The 24148-nt window shown below is 50.5% G+C and overlaps 10 protein-coding genes across 10 annotated transcripts; 4 read left to right on the forward strand and 6 right to left on the reverse strand.

The window, feature by feature from the left end:
- Positions 1 to 814: 814 nt before the first annotated feature.
- On the forward strand, positions 815 to 1273 carry aspf13 (allergenic cerato-platanin Asp F13; the record flags this gene model as incomplete). Its single annotated transcript, XM_057229024.1, has 1 exon — positions 815 to 1273. The coding sequence occupies one exon, from the start codon at positions 815 to 817 to the stop codon at positions 1271 to 1273; it is 459 nt and encodes a 152-aa protein (XP_057084114.1).
- A 162-nt stretch (positions 1274 to 1435) lies between these two features.
- On the reverse strand, positions 1436 to 3174 carry N7447_004763 (NADPH-adrenodoxin reductase; the record flags this gene model as incomplete). Its single annotated transcript, XM_057229025.1, has 3 exons — positions 1436 to 2308; positions 2363 to 2794; positions 2881 to 3174. The coding sequence occupies 3 exons, from the start codon at positions 3172 to 3174 to the stop codon at positions 1436 to 1438; spliced, it is 1599 nt and encodes a 532-aa protein (XP_057084115.1).
- A 214-nt stretch (positions 3175 to 3388) lies between these two features.
- Positions 3389 to 5687, forward strand: N7447_004764 (uncharacterized protein; the record flags this gene model as incomplete). Its single annotated transcript, XM_057229026.1, has 3 exons — positions 3389 to 3562; positions 3613 to 3801; positions 3852 to 5687. 3 exons carry the CDS (start codon positions 3389 to 3391, stop codon positions 5685 to 5687), a joined length of 2199 nt encoding a protein of 732 aa, XP_057084116.1.
- Positions 5688 to 6039: 352 nt separating this feature from the next.
- On the reverse strand, positions 6040 to 7852 carry N7447_004765 (Lectin C-type domain protein; the record flags this gene model as incomplete). Its single annotated transcript, XM_057229027.1, has 2 exons — positions 6040 to 7740; positions 7790 to 7852. 2 exons carry the CDS (start codon positions 7850 to 7852, stop codon positions 6040 to 6042), a joined length of 1764 nt encoding a protein of 587 aa, XP_057084117.1.
- Positions 7853 to 8067: 215 nt separating this feature from the next.
- N7447_004766 (Sec62 family protein translocation protein) lies at positions 8068 to 9381 on the forward strand (the record flags this gene model as incomplete). Its single annotated transcript, XM_057229028.1, has 3 exons — positions 8068 to 8500; positions 8568 to 9124; positions 9184 to 9381. The coding sequence occupies 3 exons, from the start codon at positions 8068 to 8070 to the stop codon at positions 9379 to 9381; spliced, it is 1188 nt and encodes a 395-aa protein (XP_057084118.1).
- An 846-nt stretch (positions 9382 to 10227) lies between these two features.
- N7447_004767 (peptidase family M20/M25/M40 protein) lies at positions 10228 to 12642 on the reverse strand (the record flags this gene model as incomplete). Its single annotated transcript, XM_057229029.1, has 1 exon — positions 10228 to 12642. One exon carries the CDS (start codon positions 12640 to 12642, stop codon positions 10228 to 10230), a length of 2415 nt encoding a protein of 804 aa, XP_057084119.1.
- Positions 12643 to 13081: 439 nt separating this feature from the next.
- Positions 13082 to 13717, reverse strand: N7447_004768 (4a-hydroxytetrahydrobiopterin dehydratase; the record flags this gene model as incomplete). The annotated part of the gene is made up of 3 exons (XM_057229030.1): positions 13082 to 13234; positions 13308 to 13370; positions 13451 to 13717. 3 exons carry the CDS (start codon positions 13715 to 13717, stop codon positions 13082 to 13084), a joined length of 483 nt encoding a protein of 160 aa, XP_057084120.1.
- Positions 13718 to 15346: 1629 nt separating this feature from the next.
- Positions 15347 to 17228, reverse strand: N7447_004769 (uncharacterized protein; the record flags this gene model as incomplete). Its single annotated transcript, XM_057229031.1, has 3 exons — positions 15347 to 15654; positions 15708 to 15752; positions 15806 to 17228. The coding sequence occupies 3 exons, from the start codon at positions 17226 to 17228 to the stop codon at positions 15347 to 15349; spliced, it is 1776 nt and encodes a 591-aa protein (XP_057084121.1).
- A 1956-nt stretch (positions 17229 to 19184) lies between these two features.
- Positions 19185 to 20293, forward strand: N7447_004770 (uncharacterized protein; the record flags this gene model as incomplete). Its single annotated transcript, XM_057229032.1, has 3 exons — positions 19185 to 19595; positions 19661 to 20054; positions 20157 to 20293. 3 exons carry the CDS (start codon positions 19185 to 19187, stop codon positions 20291 to 20293), a joined length of 942 nt encoding a protein of 313 aa, XP_057084122.1.
- Positions 20294 to 21978: 1685 nt separating this feature from the next.
- On the reverse strand, positions 21979 to 23971 carry N7447_004771 (carnitine O-acetyltransferase CAT2; the record flags this gene model as incomplete). Its single annotated transcript, XM_057229033.1, has 3 exons — positions 21979 to 22111; positions 22182 to 23844; positions 23935 to 23971. The coding sequence occupies 3 exons, from the start codon at positions 23969 to 23971 to the stop codon at positions 21979 to 21981; spliced, it is 1833 nt and encodes a 610-aa protein (XP_057084123.1).
- Positions 23972 to 24148: the final 177 nt, after the last annotated feature.

The raw sequence follows: 24148 nt of genomic DNA on the forward strand, positions 1-24148 counted from the left end.
GCTACATGAGCTGGGTTTAACAACTACATAATTACGTCGTGAGACTGTTAGTATTCATTCTGCTATCTTACATTAAGTAGAATAATAACAAAGGTTTCTTCAACAAGCACGTCTCCGTGGCGCAATTGGTTAGCGCGTCCGACTGTTAATCGGGAGGTTGGAAGTTCAAGCCTTCCCGGGGACGTTTCTTTTTTTTTTTTGCTTCTTTTTCCACCTGCTCACTTCCCTTCCAATATTCCTTTTTTTTTTTTTTTAATAAGTTCAGCTTATGACTAAAATTACACTGTGTTTCAGGCTCAGATCAAAATGAAATATGACTATAGTGATTTATTTCGGCTGTATTGCGATGCAACCTCGAATGCAGTCACCCTATACGGAGTACCGTAGCATAAACAGAGACTCGCGTGAGCTGTATGTGGATCGACTATGCACTGGCTCTGCAGATCCCATGAAAATAGCAGCTAACATATTCATGTCTCAGCCTGCTTGCATGCTTCCTCGTGAACCCCATAATAGTATTCGGCCTTATCGCACCTGTTTCTCCGGGCTATCTATTATGGGAGTATCGGCTGACGACAGACCCAAGACAAAGGTATCCTATCTGGGCCGTGTCACCTGTCATTTTAAGACCTCGTCTGAGACTTGCTCTAGATGCAGGCTGCCAGCAAGGACGAAACAGGACAATCTTGGATAGATGGAGGGACGCCTGACGGACGAAGATATATAAACCTCGTCGGGGAGGGAGCAAAATATATACAACAAGAAATCAAACCATTATACTCTTCCTCAAAGCACCATCAAATCCCCCACAAATATGAAGTCTACCATCATCTGCACCTCTGCCTTCTTGGCAACCCTCAACCTCGTTGCTGCTGCGCCGGTTGCCGCGGTAGCTGAAACCGTATCCGTCTCCTTCGACCCCAAATATGATGTCGGAACATCCTCTCTGACCACCGTATCCTGCTCCAATGGAATTAACGGCCTGATTACCCAAGGCTATACCGACTTTGCATCGCTGCCAAGCTTCCCAAACATTGGCGGTGCGATCACCATCCCAGGCTGGAACAGCCCTAACTGCGGCAAATGTTACGAGCTGCACTACTCGAACGGCAAGATCGACAAGACCATCAACGTTATTGCTGTCGACGCCGCCCCAGGTGGCTTCAACATTGGCCTACAAGCCATGAACACGCTGACCAACGGTCTAGCGGAGGAACTCGGTCGTGTTGACGCCACTTATGTTGAAGTGGAGGACAGCGCCTGTGGGCTGTGAGGGTTGGACAATCTTTATACCGAATGTAACAGTGGAGGAACATAATGGTACACGAAAGCGCTGGATAGTATGGGGGGAGAGATGAGAGTGTTGGACTGAGTACGGAATTATATTTGTCAAACTACATGATGTATACAGATAGTTCATAATATACACGAAGGTTCAATCAAGTACCTTCAACATTTCTTCTACACGCCCGAGCTTATTTCGAGGTTTACCCTTTAGTTGACCGCTCTCTCGCTCTGCCGCATCGATTCGTTGCCAGTCCTGCCACGACGTGGGCCGTAGACCACGGCGCTGGGCCTCGATTTTCACACCGTCCCAGCCTAGACCGCTGCTGTGTTTGGGTGCATGGAGCAAAGAAGTTGAATCGGCACATTTTGCCAGATCTTGCACAACGGAATCTGCAGTAGTGAATGCATCCGTCATTGTCGAGGCAATTACACCCGTTGGACCTCGCTTCACCCAGCCAGCACAATACAGGCCGGGTAGGTGGGAGATGAGAGATCCGTCGGGTAAACTTTCAGACTCGCCCTTATTTGACAAGCTCGTTACGCGGCCAAAGCCATCATTAGGGATGATACCGCGCTGCGCATCGAAGTCAATGCCAAGATCCTCTAGTCCTGGAAGAGGGAGGGATTTGTAGCCCACGCTCCGGAAGAAGACGCTAGCTGGTAGGTTGACCTGCGCACGCTTTCCGTTCGACAAGTACTTTGGAGACACCTTGGAGCTGGGGCTGTGGGGGTCGGATGGGTCGAGTTCATTGCGAGAGAACTTTACATGGGATAGATGGTATGGGTAATCAGGTGACCAGTGAAGAGAATCCGGCGCAAGTAAAAAATCCAATGACCAAGACTTTGGGGCTGTTAGAGGGTCATTGGCTGATCCTTTAGCCAAGAGCTGCATTAGACGCTTCTGCGCCCGGGGCAGTGCTGATACTACCTCTTCCGGCGGAAATATATCTTTTGGAATGGGATCAAATGATACACCTGGAAGCTGTAGCATTTCACGGAGCTCTTTGATGGTAAAGGAAGCCTGAGTCAAGTAATTAATAACCTAGGTATCGACACTCGATTCATTGCAGCTCACCTGTAGGGGTCCGCGGCGCCCAACAACTCGCACTCGCTTGATACGACTTGTGGCGAGTTTTTCCACAGCATAATCTGCTATGTCTGTCTTTCTGAGAGTATCGACATCCGAAAGAAGAATCCGGGCAACGTCTAGTGCAACATTGCCTTGTCCGACAACAACGGCGTTCTCTCCACTTAGGTCGGGATCGAGATCTCTGTGCTCTGGAAGACCATTGTACCACCCCACAAAGGCACGGGCTGAGTGCACGCTATGTAAAGCCTGTTCTCCAGGAATCCCCAGCTCCTTATCTTTTGTGGCTCCGTAGGCGAATATGATGGCATCATAGTGTGGTTTGAGGGCAGCGAGCGGCAGATCATGTCCGAGGTCAATATTACCGACGAAATTGAAGCGCGTGGACTCGGCCACCTCGGTGAATTTATCTTCGCAATTCTAGTTTTCATATAATCATGAGCTTATTTCTAGATACAATATTCAATGGTCGACTCATCGCTGAATCGCGGTTTACCGTGACTCACCTTGACTTCGGGATGGTCTGGAGCAACACCGTACCTAGCCAAGCCGAATGGCACAGGTAGTTTCTCATACATATCAACTATCGCATCTTTTTGCTTAGCCAAAAGACGATAGGCAGCATAGAATCCCGCTGGGCCGGAGCCCACGACCGCCACACGGACAGGCCGATCGGTTTGGGCGACATGACTGTTGGAGCGTTTGAATGTGAATTGGGAGACAATGCTTTTATACTGTAGAAGAGGGCGATTAAGCCGCACAGTGCATTGACCACATACGACGGCCTGTTTTAAGCGCATGGTGAATAGATTCAAGAACCACGGAGGTGATCGGAGATAAGAGGAGAGTGCACGTGACCCATCGGTTGCCCTGGTTACTATCACATGTTTGCTGCCTTGGACATGCACATACTCAGGGCCCCCAGGAGTCGAGTCGCAATTCCACATTCCAAGGTTGTCCGTCAACATTCCTCTCCTTTCGCGTGGGTGCCACGAGTGGCCTTCAATCGCTACCATGGGTAGATCGTCGCCTCCATTCCTTTATGAGCGCCCGTCCGCCTACAGTTTTAAAGGTCCCACCGACCGCGATTTTAACCCGAGGGTCGCGACAGAGGCGAGCTGGACCCGTCCAGCGGTCAAGCCCAAGCAAAAAGGACCGCTGGTGGAGCTAAACCGGCACCCTGACACAGTATGTACCACCTTTCGGAAATTTACGGTGGATTCTGCTAATTGACGTAGTGGGGTTTCTTCAATACGGCCAGCTCATTTACACCGATGAGCTACAAAACAAAGGACCGGGTCAAGTATACACGAATAAGTCAACTTTCACTTCGAGTGCTCACTCTTCTGGGGGCCCTCGGGTCCCTGTTCTGCTCTATCGTTATTAAGGGAGCTGCAACGACCGTCATCTGGATCATTCGCGCTGGCGTGAGTACAGTTCACCCAGGAATAATTTCTGTCGCTGACTTCTGTTGTAGCCCATAGTTGCAATTCTTCACACAATATACGGAATTTACCACAATTCTCGATCTGCTCTCAACCGGCCCGCAGGTTCTCAAGCCAGCTATGGGCTATTTGCCTCGACTCTCGACTTCGGACTCATCTCATTCTACGTGTTTACTGCATATATGGCGTATGGTGAATGGAACTCCAATGCATACCACTGGAAAAATCTCTTCAATAACAGCGACATGACTGAAAAAATTCCCGAGATCACCTTCATCCTGGCCATCGCAAATGGCAGCTTGCACCTCATCTCCTTTGCCATATCGATTTTCTTGGCCATCACTTTCCGGAAGATCTCCCGCCTGCCGCCTGACATGAACCCACTTGAAGATAATCTAACTGCACGTCCCCGGAAGAGCCATAAGGAGTCTCTGATGGAGGAGAAACATCTCAGCCAATCCACCCTGGATTCTGGCTTCGAGGATCCGCTCATTGGATCTCCTCGCACCGTGCCATTCATGCATACACGTGAACAATCTTCCGGTGGTGATTCCAACCGTGGATCAATGGGTATGCTGGACGAGCAGCGGCAGTCACATCCTTCCTTTTATCAGCATCGTCTATCCCACTTGGAATCCCCAACGGAACCTCACATGGATCCATCTAGCCCCGAGACTCTATTCCAACAAACAGCGAACCAGCCCTATGACTTCACGTCACAGCTGCCTGCCCCGGAATTTCGAAAAGTGGCCTCGCACGCTCCTGAAATCATCGATGCCACTGCTCAAATGCGCCATCTGTCGTCACGTACTGCTGATCGATCGGAAACCGTCAGCCCGGTGTCGAATAACTGGGTGGCATACTCTGAACGCTCGCTGTCGCCAATGGCCGAGACGCAGAACGGGAACGAAAACACTCTCCGCCAGTCCTCCTCTGTTTACAGCCGCCAAACCACCAAGACTACCACGTCCAACGGTAGTGGCATTCGGGATTGGTTTGCTTACGGCCCCAAGCCGGAGCCAAGTATTGGAAGTGTTATCCCAGAAGATGTACGTGGAGAGTATGCGTCGGTCGCCATGCATGAATTCTATGGGCTTGACGATGGCCACCGTGAACAAGATGTGGGTGACCAGCGCATGGACATATTCCCAGACCCCGAAGACCACAGAGATGACATTGATGACGAGCGTGATGGCTCAATTCCATTTAACCCGCTCATGCTTAATCCACCAACTCCGCAACCTATTCTGACCGAAAAGCCCGAGAACACCGATCCCGTTCGGCGGGCTGTCTTGGGCGACAGTCCCAATCTATCATACAATCCACGGACACAGCCGGTGTCTGTTCCACACGAGAGTCCCAACCCCACTTCGCCCAAGACCCGGTTCTATGGCGACCTTGATGTAGATGGCATGCCTGGATTGGCCGCGTCTCGCGACTCAAGCGTTCAGGTGGCTCGCAAGCCCACCAAGCTTACGAAGAAACGCAACAGCAAGATGTCTGCTTATGAGTCTCTCAAGAAGAATGACAGCGACGAAGAAAATGGATACCTCTCAGCCAGGAAGCCTGCTTCGCCTCGTGCCACTGAAAGGGACCGCAAGGGCCGTGTCGTGAGCAACACCGGCGCAGACACTGCCCGCCCTAGCGTTGCAGCCGGAGTGGGTGCATCTTTATCCTCATACGGAAGTTACATTGCCGGTCTGGGCGTCGGACGCCGCCGCGATGTGAGCGGCAAGGTTGCCGAAGAAGGACGCAGCGACAACTTTATCGATGAGCAGCCCAGCCACAATCAGAACGAAAGCCACGGGAAGAGTACAAATTCTTCTCCAAATCGGGCTGCAGGATGGGCTCGATTTGCCGGACTTTGAATGTGATACCTATGGTCTTTTCTCTAGGAGTTTACGGTTTGTCTTCATGAATGGCATGTAGCGGCTTGTTTTTGTTCGGACTTTTATATCCCTGTTCCATTGGTTTGATTTTCATGGAAATATGTATGGACTCAAATCGTCTTGGTATATTACGGTTTCATTTTTGTTGTATGTAGTTCTGGCCCTGAATGAACATTTGAACTTATCCATTCAACTTTTAACATTAATCATTGTAGACAGAAATACACATATTAAACAAGACATAAAATCTTGATATTATAGCCAAAAGGCCGAGACAGCACCTTCAGGGTGTGCTGAGCTAGCCATCACCTAGACAAATCCCAAGTACATATCACGAGGGAACACCTTCATATTCCCACCCTGCAATGACACGCTTTCTGCGCCGGGAATTGCGGCGGTTGGCGTTGCATTTGACGAAGAAAGTCAGGGCTGTGATAATGAGAATGATGATACCTGCAATTGCGGCGACAAGCACAGTTTCGCGCTCGAGTTGCTGCGGGTCAGAGGCATAAGGACAAGTCGCACCATAGCCACCGGATATCCAACAGGAAGTAATATCCCTCGAGTTGAAGTTTACAAAGACCTCTCGGAGGGCGGGGTCTGTGGAACTCAAGTCGACTTTTGTCTCTGGCAGAGAGAGCAGATGTTTGTAGAGATACGTGTTTTCTAGACCGGTACGCGGTACAGCGAAGCTCGAACCTGGTGGACAGGTGTTCGACACGTTGGAGAAAGTGTCGGATTTATTTGACAGGACCCAGGAGAAAGGCGAATGACCGATTCGACAGGCGCCACGCCGCTGCTCAGTGCAGTTCATGGATCGCCAGTGGCCATCGAGCGTTAGATCCATGATCGCACAGCGGTCATACTTGGGATCACCATCGCTGCCGGCATAGTTTGCGTCGTGTGGCTCACCAATTGCCCAAGCCCAGGAAGAAGAGAGGGAGACATTACGGTAATGTTCAACTTGTTGGTCTGCGGTCTGACCGAAGAGAGTGGTGTTGAGCATTGGCGAGAGACCACAAGCTGTAAGGTTAGAGAGAACATATGCTAGCGAATCCATCGTCTCATCTGTGGAAAGACCATCAGGGACAGGGAGGTGATTGGATATAGCCCATGATGAGTTGGTTTGAGACACGCGTGTGAGCCCAGGCTCATACAGACAGCCTGAAGTAAGAGTGCCGTTGGTGGTTGCGGAGACATTCACATCAGAAGTCAGGTATCCGGGAAAGAAGACCGAATTGTCTGTGGTAGACAGATTGTAATGCACCAGTTGGGAATCGACAGAGCCATATTCAATGAGCACTCGATCGCGTTTCGCGAGCTGAATGTATTTTGATGATGGCCAGCCATCTGGGGTGCTCTGTTCGCCCTTTTCATTTTCATGAACGGTGAAATACTCTGTGATGGGCATATAGCTCTGGTCGACCTTATACCATGACTCGTTTAAATTGCTTCGGTCCGAGGCAAGCTGAGCCGGGGTGTAGATAAACTCACTAAGGGCCGTCCCGAGGATTGAGCCTGCTCGCTCAGTTTCCGATGGCAACTGACCTCCCGAGATGGCAGAGGCAGGCTCATCTGGCGTGGAGACACTTGCAGCGACGTGGAGATTGAGGACGAGATAGGTGGTGTACACAGTCAACTGGTTGTCTGTGTCTTCGAAATAACCAACTAGTACTTCTACCAAGGTGTCAGGACCAAGGTCGTCGGTGCACTTGTATGGCCCTAGCTCATAGAGAGTGGGTTCAGGTGAATCATCATTGTCAGTCTCAGAATCCCTTCTCTTGGACTCTGAGGATACAGACGCCCCAGATCTAACTGGAATAGACACCGGACAGAAAGACCACGTCCTACGGTTGACCGACCAATATAGATCGACAACAAGACGTCGGTACCCGATTGCTAGGAGATTGGAGAAACATTTCGCAGCGTTGTCTCTATCATAGATGCGGTTTCCAAAGCAGGCAGCCGACAATGATACAGCAGGGTTCGTCACATAGTTAAGTGGGATTTGACCTGCGACATCTCGTTCGCTCTAAGATATTATGAGCGGGGAGGCATTAATTGCGAACCGAGACACATACCAGTATGACAGCCACCCAAGTAGCATCTGACAGGGCAGCTGAAGAGTCATATTGGACAGACATTGAGAATCGACATTAAAATAGCTCTGAAGCGCATGTTCGATGCAAGTTTAGTGTATATGCGTGACGTTGGGGAGGGAAGAAGATTAAGCTTGGCTGGGGAGGTCGGGAGGGCGGACAAATCAGCTGAGTCAATCTGGCCACTTCTCTTTCTTTTCTTTCACAACTCCCTTGGACTCTTCCTTTTCTCTCTGCATTTCATTCAATTTTAATTCAAAATGGCCACTCCCGGCCAGCCCAGTCCTGAGCAGATGGCGGCTATGCAACAACAGTTCGCCGCCGAAGCCGCCAAACGAGGGATGACGCCGCAGCAGTTCGCCGCAAAGCAACGTGAGCAGCTGGCTGCTGATGCTGCAAAGCTCGGCCTGACCACTGAACAATATGTCGCGCAGTTGCGCATGCGAGCAATGCAAGCCCACCAACAGCAACAGAAGCTTCAGGCCGAACAACAGGGTCAAGCAGCACCAGAAGGACAACAAGCTGCATCGCCCGCACCCCAGCAGCACCAACACACAACCACACAACAGGTTCCTGTGAACCCCAACAATCCCCCAGACCCAAAGGCAATAGCAGTGGCCAACTGGCTGCGGTCGCAGAACCTCAAGCCACGTACATGTATTATGGATGGACAGCGCAAGGACATGTTCAAGGGTGAGTAGCGACCAAGGTCTAATCACCTACAAGGAGTCTTTATCTAACAGGGTGTCGTTCAATGCAGTCAAGCGCGCAATCCGAGCCATTGAATCCCCCGCCTACGCCAAAGCCGCCTCAAAGAAGAACTCTCTCCTCCCCCCCGTGACCGACCGCGCCTCCGCCGAGAACGTCTTCAAGCTTCTTCCACTTTCCCTTTTGGCTCTCCGAGTGAGCAAGGTTGATCCCCACGAAGGTCACAACCATGCCAAACCAAAGAACCGCACTAAGGGTCTATGGACCGTGAAGATCGAACAGCACCAGGAGACAGACCCCATGATGCATTATGTTTGGTTGTACGACGGTCCCCAGTGGAAGCAAAAGGCCATGGCTGCCGCGGTAGTTGCGGGTATTTTCGCTGTTGTCCTGTTCCCCTTGTGGCCTATGATTATGCGCCAGGGAGTGTGGTACCTGAGTGTTGGTATGATGGGACTGTTGGGTCTCTTCTTCGCCATGGCTATTTTCCGTTTGATTCTATTCTGCATCACTGTCTTCACCGTGGCCCCGGGTCTCTGGCTATTCCCCAATCTGTTCGAGGATGTTGGATTCTTCGACAGCTTCAAGCCTCTATGGGGCTGGCAAGAGGTATGAATCTCTCCATCCTTACACTCTCGGAAAGAGTAAAACTGACCGTTCAACCATAGACAAAAAAGAGCAAAAAGTCTAGCAAATCCAAGGCTTCAGCCTCAGCCTCAGCCTCAGCTCCCGCCCCAGTTACCGCAGCTGCTCCCTCAGCAAACGCCCCCTCGGCAACCACAAGCTCTGCCGAACCCACTTCGACCCCATCCGCAGTCGCAGCGCGACGAGGTCTGACCGCAAGTGTGGAAGAGGTGGAGGAGTAGTGCTGCTACGTTCTGAACGACATTCAAAGCCGATAGATCAGAATTGGTCGAATTCGGTCTGGCATGGTTATCTTCAAATCATCCATGAGATTTGTATTTTCAAGATCCTTATTCCATGTTCATTCTGGCGTTTTGGGCCTTGCTCCTGAGAATTGATATCATTGCGAAATTCTTCATCTCTCTCGCTTAACTTCTCTTTGGGTTTCATGTAAATGTTGATACTATAACCAAGACCATATGCTTTTAGGTCTGCTCCAGTATCAGATCAATGTAGGCCTGTTTTGTATTATCTTGTATTTGAATATTGCAGACAGTAGACAAAAAGAAAATCTGGTAATGTACACGCTAGGTTCTATGCTCCATGCTCCATGGGCTATAGATCCTCAGTAGGAAATAAAAGGCAGAAGATACAAGTTCAGAGAGAAAAGCGAGAGGATAGAAGGGAGAAGCTTCCAATATGATAAAACGGGGTATATACAAGAACGAATGCTAATAGAAACACAACTGAAATGAAGAGAAGTAATGTGTATATATAGACAAAAGAGGAACTGAGGTATGCACGCAGCGGTTGGTATCACCCATGCGCACGATGAGGGAATGGATATGATAGGCTGAAATATGCAATAGATGCAAAGGGGTATTTGATGCCGAGTGGCCCAAATGCCAGATACAGTAACGACAGATGCGAGAAAGGAGAGAGGGTATAGAGAATATATTTCAAGGTATTGTCGTGAGAGATAGATCATAGGGAAAAAATCAATGTCGAGGATGTGAGGGGGCATTGGAGTGGTGTTAGAGCAAGGCGAAGTGCCATAGATGTGACGTTGAGTCACAGGAGGGGAGGATTTAGACCATGGGAGTCTTGATCAGTTTCGAATATCGAGGATTTCGTGGGACATTGATTGCTGGCTCATTGGTTACGGAATCGACACCGCTCTTCCGATCTTCGACGTGATCCCGCACTGGCCCGGATCCGTAGAATCGTTGCGTTGGGGACGTTGCAGAGAAGGGAGATAGCATCTGTGACGCGGTCGTGTCGGTGAAAGGAACAGGGGGAGTGGTATGGGCGGTAGGAGGAGCGGGCGAGGGGAGCTTGGGGAGTGGGCAGTTGGGGGGTGGTGCAGATGGAGGCCCGACTGTTAAACCAATACCGGGCATGCTCTTGCGGCGCGACATGCCCAAAGGAGCTTGATTGTCGGGGTTTACAGCGGAGACTCTCTTGCGCGGTATTGGTTCTGCCGGCGGCGATACAGGTTGGACCTGGGTTGAATTGAGGCTTTTGCGACTCACGCTAGGGCGGCCGATCAGGCTGATTCGACATGAAGATGCTCTGGGATCGGGTAGGGGGCCGGTAGGAGGGGCTGTTCTGGGCGCCCGGGAGAAGTTTGGGGCATTCTGTGCTGAACGCACGGTTTTGGTTAGGGCATCCTCTGAATTCGAGGACCGTAGGATGCGCCTGGGCTCCGATGAATCTGTGTAGCGTGAGCTGGCGACGCTAAATGTCGGAGATTGCGGAGGAGATGCAAAGGCGGATATATTTGGGTCGGTCTCAGCACGGTGTGTAAAGCCGTTGATCGATGAAGGAGGGGAGGCATGGAAAATGGGAGTCGGCCCAGACCTCGGAACAAACTTCTTGCTAAACGAGGGGACACTGAAATTAGGCGCCGGAGGCGAAGCACAGCGGATGTGAGTTTCGGGAACAGGTGGTGGGTGATTCGGTTGTGGCTCCTCTGTGAAGTCGGTAATGGGAGGAGGCTGATGTGGCATGGGTATATATAAGGATTGTCGCTCATGACTAGAAGGGGGCGGGCTGCGTGTGTAGATTCGGTCAAGCTCTTCCGGCAGAGGCTCATCAGGCCTGAAAGCGCCGGCGTCTATTGGCGGCGAGTTGGGTATATTCGAAGAAGTGAGTGACGAAGAACGAATGTCAGACCCGATAGAAGCAGTGCCATTGGTAGGATTTGTGGTCTCGGTTTGGCCAGTCGACACCGATCCAGATTCAATTAGTGAGCGATGATTGATCGACACATATGAGCTGCGGCGACATGGCCATGCTGTATCACCGACAACCTGGCCATCTTCCTTAGTGGGCGATTGGAGGGGCTGAGGTTGGAGGAAAAGACTGGAAATGCGATGGGGATCTTTCTTGACCATTTGTCGAACGTTCGATTTGGACCGCAACTGAGGCATCGTGTCTTCATCCGACTGCTTCTCTTGCGTAAATTTACGCCCTCCTCGTTTTTCTATCTCAGCTCTAACGGCGGCCAACCAGCCAATCATAGCATCGGGGTTGTCGAACACTAGAAGAAAGTTGCGCGAAAACCGCCGGGGATTATGTTTGTGGAAGCCAAAGCGCGAAAATCGAGGCTTGGGGGCTTCCGGTATGGCGGAATCATCGGCTGTCGGATTGTGAGAGACCTGGACTACCCAATGTTTCCCGGGGATGGCATCACTGGCAAATGCGACAGAGTTAGGTCCTAGCAGCAGCATCCTCTCCGGAAGACGGTCGTGCTTTCCTTCGCCTGCATATTGGAGGATGTAACCAGTAGTTGCCAGGACATATATTTTCTGAGTCCATTCCACCTTGTTGATGGTACCAGATAGTGTCCGGAGATGCTTCTTTTGCCTTTGCTCCCGCTTTTTACGAGCAGCATCAGCGGCCTCGTTCTGCTCCAACGGATTGACAGAGTTGTCGTCGGTAGAGCTCCTTGCGGTCGTGGCATGCAGGCGCAAGATCGCATCCGCAGAGAGAGCAGGTGCCGGGAGGCAGTCGTGCTTGGTGGATTGGGGATAGGCCTGGAACAATGGGGGAGGCTTCCAACCATACTGTTCTTGGTTCGCATGTTTGGGGTCGGGTTTCGGATGGGAGGTCTTCAAGTTTGCGCGCGATGGTTCTGTCGGGGAAGTAATGGTTGGATTGGAGTCTATAGTTCCGGGGCTTGTGATAGAGGGCGACATGGTGGGTTCCCAGACAATGGCAGTTTGAGGTTCCAGCTGTGTCTCTATAATCTCCTCCAATTTGGGGTCGGCGCGGGAAGACTTATGACCAAAGAGATTGCGCAGACTCGTTTTGGAAGATTGCCGTTTAACGGAGGGTTGAGCCTGGAGCGGAACCGGATCTTCTGATCCATTGGTGCTGGGGTACTCGGTTGGCCGAGGGCGCTGTAACCGTTTGTGAGCAGCTGGTCGACTGAAATTGGTTTGTAAGGGCGCAAGTCGATGCCCTCTGCGTTCCCCAATTGATGGCTGATCTGGATTCATTGTCGAGCGTGCTCAAGACAGCCCAAGACAGCTCAAAACAGTTCAAGACTCGGGACTTTAGGACGTTCAGCGCATTGGAAAAAGGAGCGACAGGGTTTAATAAAGAAGGCAATGATCATCGAAAGAGAACGTGGGCATGGACTGGTTCGACGTCATGGCAGGTCCATCAAGAAATAGCCGGTGAAATATATCTATAAATATAGAGAGAGATTGAAATCCGAATTGAAATCCGAATTGAAATCGAAATTGAAATCGAAATCAAGGAACGACCCTTTCGGGAGAAGAGAAAACACCCAGAGAAAAAAAAAACACGCAGGATTTCAAGGGGAAATTCGCATTCAGACTAGTTCCAACTGCCAGTGGGGGGATCTACTGGTGATAGTGTCGAGGGGCCAGACCGGGGGATAAAGAACATTTTACGAAGTCGCAAAATCGAGACCTAGACAGTCGGACCACATTTTAGTCCCTGATCAGGATCAACAGCACCCATGAGACCAGCTCCTTGATCACAATGCTGCGCCATTGTAACATCTTTTTGTGTGAATCCGCGTGGGCGATGGGTCGTCCAGTGCACATCGACTGAGCCAATCCGCTAACGAGATGTCAGCCTTAATTTCTTTTTTGTGATCCAGGTACCGATAATTCAATCTAAACGTCCCACTTACCACGGTCATGGTGGGATGATGTTTCTTGGACGCACTCTCGGCCGCAATCATATTAACAAATGCCTCCATATTGTCAGTCTCAAGAAGTAGAAGCAGCCCCAGTCCCAGTCCAGTCCAGACCAGGAAAAAAAAAATTAACTCACCACAGCCTTGAAATAACTCTTAAAATGAAACGTCTTGGTAATTCCCATCCCGTCTCCATCCTTTGCCCAGCCCTGCTGCAATAAAGCATCGGCGTCTCGGGCAAGTTGGTGGGCATCCTCGCCCTCGGCGAACTGAAACGCGCTGGATGACATTCTCGGGAACGGGCGCGTGAGTGGGAACGCGGGTGCGTGCAGGCCGGAGAGTCGCGTGAGAGGTCGGGTATTTATGCGTCTCGAACAGAGACGCATGGAAGTAAGACAATTCATTTCGAGGTGGTGTGATGGAAAGGAGAGGAGAGCTCAAATGTTGAGGCGCACGGGCCAAGGAGTATCTTATCGGAATTATATGGCTGAGACTTTAATGCTATTCTTGTACGTACATGTCTTATATATATTCTTGCATATTTGGCATAGAACTGGTGAGACTGAGATGTTTTCCAAATCTATGCATTTTATCCAGATTGAAATATTGAAATGCAAGTATGCCTTATAGACCTACCTCTGGAATGTACCAGAGTAGCGAAGCTTCCATCAGCTATTCATATACATTTCTAGGATATTCCAACCCTTCTCTGAAGTGTCTTCATTGTCCAAATTACTTCGGAACACGAAGAGATGCTAGAACGATAATGATACCTTTACCCTTTACCCCTTGTAAATACATGCATTATACGTATGTGCATACTGATTTCTATGTATAAAATGTTACAAACGCAATGCAATATAGCATAAAGACCGTAGGCGCTGTGTATAGTGTTTCAACCAGAAAATATATCAGAAATACCGTGTTCGATTCTCTCTCTACGTATGCAAGACAGTCAGACAGAATAAAGATCAAGGCTTCGGTAGGATTCTGGGTGTCGAACCGAATGGTGTTGAATCGATCTGCTTCTAGGTACCAATATCAACTTCTTACTAGGATTTGTCACTTAGGATGTGGACTTTAAATCCACGGGGATGTTGCGGCTGCAGGTGTCAAGGAGACGCTTATGTCAGGTGAACGTGGCACAAAGCACTTCAAGATGGATCTCTCCATAAATCCCGGGAGCTACCGACTATTCTTACTATTTACGACATTATACAATGGTTCCAACCTTATCTCGGTGCGTCCCTAATTACCTACATATACATACATCTTAGGTATAATGTAACCGGCCCACGACGGAAACCCATATCTAATATACGACCTTGAAAAAGAACCCTGGAAATAACCTTGGAAAGTGATCGAGTCATATTAAACTACATTTAACATTCAGCACTAACCCCAAGCAAGAGTTATCGGGGGTTACTTCCGAGAAGCCGAGACAAAGCCACAATCCCCCGATGTGACCCAAGCGTCGGGACCGGTGATCGGTCATGTCCCGGCTATACTAGAAGCGGTTTGTTCAAATGGAAGACTCTCGGCTTCATTGACTATCCCGTGGCCGAAACCGGATAGGGATCGGCCCAGACCCTTGGCAAGAATGCCACATCGTATCTATCATGTTCTTGGGACCGGGACCGATGGCCTCTTATTGTACTGTATTAATGTACTGTGTACTAGATCGAGCTCGATGCACTCGTAATTCTCGTGATGTGCTAATATCTCCCCGTTGAATTGTGATCGTTGCTTATTCAAGAGCAATCAAATGTCATCACCTTGACTACATTGTTTACTCACATACTAATAGCCATAAAACAATCCGTTCAGCGAATAATAATGGTATAATTTATAACTGGTATCGCTCAGTCGCGAAAACCCATAGCATACATGACGCCCCGCAGATCGTAAATCTTAGTCTTTCGAGTCAAAGCAAACACAGAAAAACAAAAGACAATTAGTTTTAAAAACGCGCCTGCCCTTAGAGTATTCATAACCAAAAAAAAAAAAAAACAGAAACAGAAAAGAAACAGCGATCAATGGTTGACGTGGATGTTGACGACGTTGATGCTGTTGCGGCGAGAGTTGGCACGGGAGTTCGCTTGAGAATTGACCCGGGAGTTTCCTCGGCTGCCAATCGTTGGGCGGATGCGGAGGTCTTGCTGGGAGCGCACATAGGAATTGAGGCGAGACACCGGAACAACCTTGGATCCTCGTCGGCTCTCGACCTGCATTTGGTGTCGAGCATCCTCGAGCCGCTGGGCAAATGGAGAACGCTTGCGCAATTCTGGGCCCTTCCAGTAAATGACATAGACCGCAATGACAAGTGGAATGGAGATGCAGACTAGAAGAACGTTAGACCGATGGCTCATGTAGAGAGATAGGAGATAGACATACAGAGAATGGTCGAGGCATATTCAAGATGATACTTGCCGCCGATATCTATCAAAAATCGTTAGTATAGGAATGCGAAAATTTATTGTATGTGAACTTACTGGTATAGAACGGTGTGGCCGGGATAGTGAGAACACCAGCAAGGAAGTCTCGCGACCATCCATTGCCACCGGTCGCAGACGCAGAGTACGGTCCGTAGGCGCAGATCATATAGTCGATCGTGGCCATGTAAATAGCATAATTGGCAATACCGATAATGGCAGCAAAGATCATCGATCCAATCCAGTGGCACTGGGGCAAACTGGTCCAGGCGAATCCGATCAAACCAATGGGTAGACAGGGGACTGTATACAGCAGCCACCACAAGCGAGACTCATACTGTGCCCGTTCGCTGTCGGGATGGTCTCGGCGCTCTTTGACGTTGCGGCTGATGACCGGGAAGAAGGAGAACCAAGCGATGAAGTAGCCAACCAAGATTGGGATGAAGGCCAGACCCTTCTCCCAGGTGTTGAAGCCCCACTGGCCGTACACAAGGGAGAGCGACTGGATGAACATGAAAATAAGGGCATCACTGAAACCACTGAGCAGAGAAAGCACCAGTACAATGGGTTCAGTCAGGAACATCTTGAAGGGACGAATCCAGGTAGCCATAAGCTCACGAGGCGGGAAACGCTGGCGGAAGGACACGCCCTCGGTAGGACCGTAGATGTGGGGGTTTTCGCCGGTCTTGCGCATATTCTTGGCAATCCGATTCATCATAACGGTAGTTCTGGTTTCGGGGACGAACAGGTAGTGGGCCACTTGCACAAAACCACCAAAGATCAACTGAATCCAGATGTTCCACCGCCATGGTAGGAAAGCCTCGACGAAGCCACCAACCACTGGACCAAGCACAGATCCACCAACCGATGAGAATACGACAGCGGCCACGGCGTATTGTTGCGCATCGGGTTCCCACAGATCGGCAATCATTCCCAGGGTAACGGAACCACCGGCGGACGAGAGACCACCGAGGGCACGTCCGACCATGATGGAGGCGAAGTTGGGCGCCAGAGCCACGGGGAGTTGAAAGACGTTGACCAGGAATAGAGAAGCTTGGAGAATGGGCTTGCGACCCAGCTCCTCACTCCATGGTGCCCAGAGTTCACAACCGAAAGCATACAGAACCAAGAAGATCATGGCACCACAGCGTGCAGCCTGCATGGAGACACCGAACTCTTCTGAGATTCCCGTAGCGGCGTTTGAATAGAGCGATGTATTGAAGTTCATAGATGTTTGGACGAGGAAGATGACGGAAATAATGGTCCACTTCTTCTTTTCAGAGAACGAGTATCCTAGTCGCTCGTAGCACATGTCCTCGGTGAGCTCAAGTTCGGCCGAGGGTGACTCCAAGGCCTCCTCAAGCTGATCATCTTCTTCCAACTTTTCAGTAGCGGCATTGACGACGGCTTGGGCGTGAGCAGCTTCTGCTGCTTGCACGGTATCCCGTGGAGGGATACCGGGCTTCTCGGGGTTGATCGTCATTGTTGAGACGTAGAAGTACAGGGTAAACTGGTATCAAGACCAGTGATAGAAGAAACCCCAGGAAATGAGGGTACAAGTAGTATGGAGAAGATCAATATAGAGAAAGAGGAAAGGAAAGAGGGAAGCGGAAAACCGAGCAATTAAATACAAAAAGGAAAAAAAGGAAAGAGCCAAATGCAGAAAAGACAAGGTTTCCAGGGTTCACCTGGTCAGTACATTTCCAGTACAGTTCAGTACAGTGTTTTTGCATGTCACTTTCCCACGTTTTTATGTGATCGGCCAGTGATATTATTCTATTAATTTTCATGACTTTTACTTGATTGACCTGGTACTAACCCTGACGGGATGCCGATATCCCCCAATCGGTCCCCACTTTTCTCCAGACTGTCTCCAGAGTTTCCAGAGTCTCCAGAGTCTCCAGACTTTCTTTTCTCCTAAGTATACTATCTAGATACCCTATGAAAGAAATTGGAATGTTCCTGATGCCATTAACTAGTACACAGTAAAATATAATACAAAAAAGAAAGTATTTTCTTGCTGGTTCCAAGTACACCGGAATAGGAAGCTCGCATTGGGGTAGTTAGACCCACACAGAAATGTACGGTCCCCCATCTCTCTGGAACTTCCCCGTTGCCGCACTGGGCCGAAGATATGTCCGTTTCGAGTTTTCAATTGTAACATCAAGTCTACTCCGCAAGATCGGGATATCAAACCCCATGTGCCCCGCGAAGTAAGGAGCATTATTGCCGACCGTGCCCGGACCGCATGGTTCTCCATGGAAATTTATGCAAATGATAAAGGGGCTGAAAAAAAAAACATCATAAAAGAGAAAAAACACACATCCATGGGCTCTGAACTAGTGCCCGTTAAAACAAGATATTGCCAAGTCGCCCATTACTTGCCTTTGCTGTAAGTGACGTCAGGCTAAAGCCAGGTCAGGTACTGCGGCTAAAGAGCACTAGGGAAAACCATGTCTATCTTACGGGCGTGGCGTTCAGGCGTCATGGCTGGGGGCCATGACCTCCCAGGGCTCGGACTACGCTTACCCTGTGGCTTATGATCGACCGAGCATTGCTTAGTATTTTTCTTCTTTTCTTTCCCGGATTATCAAATCCTACGATCCGCGAAAAAACCTACCATTCGGCGATCTTCCGACTGTGCGTTCCAGAACGTGGTGTCGAAGACTGTCAATTACGTACTTATCAACCGCACTACACGGTAGATGAACCGAGTCCCTTGCAGTGCACCTAGGCCTTTGCTTTTGCGGACGGTTACATTTCCCCAGTTACATTTCCCCATGATTAACTGATTCTCACCGCCATTGCCCACTGGGGTAAGAAGGCCAAAGGTTTGTCTCGAGTCACATCGGCTTCCAAGGGATAAACGTCCGGAAATAACCATAGCCCACGTCCCCCGGCCCCCGAACCCGGACGCTGGTACATTCCTGTGGCAAATCATATCGCTGGGATCGACAAAATCGTATCGCGAGTGCCACGCGACCCTTGGATGATCTTTGCGGCGATCCCATACTTGGAATTTGTTTACATGGACATAATGTAGATGACTCTTGGAACTTGTAATTTTGAGCGCCACTCGGAGAACCCGGCGTCCCCTTCTGACCCTGCGCGCAACCAGGGGCCAAGATGCGATTTGCTATGGTACGACCTTAGTGCGCCTGGCCTGGCCCATGTTCCGGAAGAATCCTATAAGCCCCGAGAGAAAGAATCCGAGTTGTACGGAGTACATGGTCGGGGTGTAAAGAGACTCGGGTGTGAGTGAGCTAGAGCATTCCATGATATTCAGTAGCCTCAGGCATGAATTACTATAAACGGCTTTTATATCACGTGGCCGACCCCGCGAAAAGGAAGTGATGAGTCATCAGATCCTCACAGGATGCCTCACGTCACAGATTAGAGCTTCTGCCATAGTCAATATCAACGCGGTTATTACCTGAAGATGCCCCCGGATCTGAACTCCCTTCCTCCATCTCGCTCATCTTCAACCTCCTCCTCCATTCCACGTAATATGTCCGCTCCTGGAACTGGGCCGGCGCCCGTGAACCCGAACACCGCCTCACCAAGGCCCTCCCGTGGCTCGAGCATAGGTCGCCTCTCGGTATCCGAGCGACGTCGGTCCAATGTCGGCATGAACCTGAACCTAAATGAGATGGGTACTGGCCACGGAGCTAGCGAGTTACCCGCATCAGACCACCACCATCGCAGCTCGATCGGACATGCATTCCGTACAGCCAGCCCGTCCAGCCATGGAGGAAGCCCTGTTTTCGCGACTGCCGATCCCCATCATCAGCGCGCACCATCGCTGGGAGAGCTACACCAAGAGCTGGAGCAAGAACAGGAAGCACAAGTGGTGGGTTGATCCTCAACCCTGGAAGCCTTGTAGTAAGCTAACCAAGTAACCTTGATGAAATGTAGAACCGTCTGCTTCAAATGATCCGCAGCCAGCAGGCTCAGTTACAACAATACCAGCAGCAACAGACCCCGCAATCATCCGCTGCAATCGACGACACAACCCCGGCTTCCGAACGGTCGGCTTTCTTCCCCCCCGCCCCGGCACCCCCAGCCGGCAACAGATTATCAATCTCGTCTTCATTCTCAAACCGCCGAAATTCGCGACCTTCAAGTCAAGCGACGTCACCGAACCTGCGGCCGCTAGACTCGCGTGGACCGGAGGGCGTGGAGCCATTCCCGGGGTTGCGGGACAGTCCATCTCGGCGCGGCAGCCGGGACGAGAGTGCCTTTTACCAAGCTGAAGCGAGCTCGCTAAGCCGAGAAAATGTGCTCCTGCGGCAGCGGATTCGGGAACTAGGTAAGAAAATCCCTGGTTAGCGTTTTTAGCCTAATTCTACGGAGTAACCCCACCCCGAGGGTGGATCTCGATTTCAAGCGCCTATACTAATTTCTTTCACAGAGAGACAAATCAGCGGCTTGACGACTTCCCAGAGCGCGTCCTCCGCAACAACTACTTCGGGCAGTGCTTCCGGGCAAGCGGGGACCGAAACCGCGGACCCGCCTGCCGTGGGTTCACCGCGAGACGGCAAAGACTGAAAAACGCATCCAGCACGAGGTCTCGGCCCGTTGAAATGACCCCCACAGAATACGATACAGACGATAATAATCCGGATGTTTTGAACGCTCTACGATGCAATACCACGGAGAATGACCACAGAAACCCCCTCAACGCCTAAGCAACGGACGTTGCGTGATTTTTCGATCTTGGCGTCTAGATTTTCGTGGTCATCGACTCTTAGTTCCACCGATATCCCATCTTTCGAGGACGATGTTTCCATTTCTTTGGAATACGCAATGTGATGTGCGTTTTTCAAAGTTGCAGTGTGATTTATCTTATGCAGGATGTGCTGTTGCTAGCAAAACTTCCCATTGGAAGTGTCGAGGTTTCAATATAGTAACCCCGAAATCCATGCAGAAACCCATGACAATACATGTTGACTTTCTTCACTGCCTTATAAGTAAATATTCAGGAAGTTGAACCTAAGATGCATAGACACTGTGTTTTCCCACACCGACTTTGACACCCTTTCATCGTACAATACCGGTTTGCTATGTTTATATGGATTCTACAAATGAAATTACTAATAGTCTTAGAGAATGGTCCGACTATATGATTCACATGGGCATTGCTACTTACTCTATGCTTGACTGAGGGTTTTACCGAAGTTCTGGATTTCACACCATTTGCAGTTGAGCCTCTGCCTGAGAAAAACTACCTTGACCTTATTGACTTGCCTAAATACTATGACACGATGGATAAAATTCTAAAATGGGCGTGGCTAATTATCCAAGGAGATGTTAGCAAAGAAGGCTTAAAAGCTGGGAATTGAGCCCAGCTTGATATTGCCTTTGTCGTTAGGTATATCTCTAAGTCGCTTTATGGATACCATCCCACTGTAAAGGAATAAATCTAAAAACAAACGAAAATCAGAAAGAGACAGAAAGGGAGAAGAGAAAAAGAAACCGAACACGAGTCAAAAAGAGGAACATGGTGCTAGCCGCAGAGTAACACTAGCAAGAGCAAAAGCCATATTTACTGTCTAGCTTGAAGATGTTCGGCTGGCCAAGATGTATGAAGAAAGTGTCAAGAGTGTCTTCCATAGTCTCCCTCTTCCCCCTTTTCTCCCAAATCCCTAAACTCAACTGGAATGCCACTTCACATCCGAGAACATGGTGGAACAAAGAGAATTAGGATTGCGTGCTGAATTAGTCCATTTTCAACCATTCGCAGCCTCCAATTCACAGTTCAGAGAGACCAAACGGGCCTGACGATTGTCGTTCTAACACCAGATGCCGCACACGTGTCGAAGCATGTGTAAGACAATTCCTGACCTGATACCTTGGATATCTTATGTTCTGCTAATACGATCACGAATTGTGGATCGTCATTGGGGAATGTGGCCCTAGCTACTTCAAGAAACACAATAGCTCGTACGATGAGTGCGAGTCGTCATTTCGCATGCAGCTATCGGGATGAAGGTTCTATGGCTCTGTTATACTTTGGAATAGGAAATGTAAACAGGAACTATGAATGGACACATTCTTTGATCCAAGTCTAAAAGTAAAAATAGAGACAAATCAAGTTGTGCACAATAACAAGGAAGTATAGATACAAGACATTCCAAGCCCAAAACAATATATTCATCTATCAGGCGCTCAAGGAAACAAAAATCCAAAAGCACCAAAAGTAACAACAAAAACCGGGTATATGCAAGACACATCTACAGCTTCGGCTTCTCGGCCTGGGCAGCCAGGTCGGGCATGAGGAGGTCACGAAGCTCAGTGGCAGCCTCATTGAGGAAATGGCTCATACGCTCAGCACCGATACGCTTGCAGACGATGTTGAAGTTGAGACTGGAAAGGATTAGTGATATGAAATGGAAAAAAAAAACAAGGGATAAGGGGGGAGGGGACTGATGCTTACCTGTTCTCGTTGATCATGTAGGCAATTCCGAAACCATCGTCAATAACCTGGCTCCATCCGTATCCGTTGAAGTACTCGGAGCTCAGCTGGGAGGTGGAGAGGTACCACGAGGAAGAGTAGGTGTATGCGGGATCCTGGTAGAGCTCGGGGAGCTTCTCGCCGGGCTGGAGAAGCTTCTTCAGACCAAACAGGTGACGGTCGACACCGTGGCCGGAGCTAGCCTCCTGGGTGTACTTGGTGTGCTGGGCAATGGCAGCGCGGAAGAGCTTGACGGTCTCCTCACGGGAGGTGGTGTGGTCCTCGTGAGCCTTGCAGAAGGCGACGCTCTCGTCGGAGACGGTCCGGGTTGTCTCTGTGCGGCCCTCGGCGTATTTGCGGGTGGAGGCGGACTCGTAGGTGGGACGGTTCTTGCCGTACATCTTGAAATAGGCCAGCTGGATGGTCATCTGGACGAAGGCATCGGGGCTGCACTTGAACTTCTTGATCAGACCCTTGCCGTAGCCCTGGTAGGCCTGGACGACCAGCTCGTGGGAGCCGATCTGCTTGCGGTGGTACTGGGTTGCGACGTCGATGGCCTCATTGGCGGCGTCATTCAGCTTGAAGTTGATGGGCTTGGGATCGGCGAGTGTGGAGCGCACAGACTGAGGGGAGAGGTCGATCTTCTTGTTGAAGATGACGTTATTGATATAGTCGTTCAGGCGGTGGGTGGGAGTACCGTCCATCATGCTGTGCTCACCGGTGAAACCAGCGGTACCGTTGTCATTGACAATGAACTGCAGAGGCTTGTCGAACCAGCGGTTGGAGCCATCGCCGTGCCAGTACTGGGAGCAGCGCTCAGCCAGAGTGACAGGGCGGGCATCGTCCAAGCAGAGCACGAAGCCAGCGGACTCGATCTCCTGCAAGGCCAGCTCATTGGCAGGGTCAAGAGAAACGAGGGTCTTGCGAGCAGCAGTCCAGTGATCACGGTCCGCAACAGTCAGCACACCAACGGGCGGCGCGGGCTGTGCGGTCTCGTAGATGCGCTCAAACTGCTTCTCCAACTCAGAGACATTGAGTTGCTGACCGTCCACGACGAGCGGGACCTTGAAGAACTGGTTCTTGCGCACCACCACGATGTGCTGGTTCTCAGCAGCGGCATACTTGCGAGGGAAATCCGCACCCTCGGCGGGGATACGGCAGCAGTTGAACATGTACTGGTACGAGCTCATGGCCTGAGGCTCCTTGCGGAGGTACTCGGGCTCCAAAGAGCCATCATCGACCTTGGACTTGAACTCAAGCGCAGCAGTGGTGATGGCAGCAGCGCGTTTGGCGGGGTTGCGACGCTCGCGATCGTCCCGGTAGGAGTAGAAGTAGGAGACGTAAGGGATGACGGGGTCGCGGTAGCCGAGGTAGGCGGCCTGGTTCCACCACTCGGAGAGCCAGTTCTTGATCTTTGGGTCGGCGGCGCGAGCCAGGAGACGCTTCTGCAGAGTCTCACCCTCACCACCGGGGCGGACGAATTCCGCCACGGCGTTCTTGGTGCGCTCATACTCGGACTCCGAGACCACAGCGTGGACGGACTTGAGGTACCGACGGCCGGTCTCTTCTAGAGAGGGAACGGGAAGTCTGGGGAGGGAGTCTTCGAAACGAAGCATCTTGCCCTTGGAGAGGTCCTCCTTGTACCCTATTCTTCTGTCAGCGAGTCTGATCCTGATTTCGGTATGGATGGGGGCGAGGGATAGCCCGCGCTGCGCCGGGCGCATGTGTTACTCACCCTCAGGGACGGAAGATGCCGTTCGTCGGGGGGCCATTGTGAGAGTCTATAGGCGAGTCAATGGATCGGTTCCAGGAGATTTCGCTGCACAGCAATTCACAGTATTTGTAACCAGAGGACTTACCGAGCGGGTGAGAAGAGGGTTTGAGGGAAGGCGTTGCCTTGGTAGGGTGGAGAGACGGCTTCGGGCAGAAGCAGTGAACATCCCTTTGGT

This window comes from Penicillium robsamsonii (genome assembly GCF_028829455.1).
Source record: "Penicillium robsamsonii strain IBT 29466 chromosome Unknown utg000003l_segment0_segment0, whole genome shotgun sequence".
In the NCBI taxonomy this organism is placed as follows: domain Eukaryota; kingdom Fungi; phylum Ascomycota; class Eurotiomycetes; order Eurotiales; family Aspergillaceae; genus Penicillium; species Penicillium robsamsonii.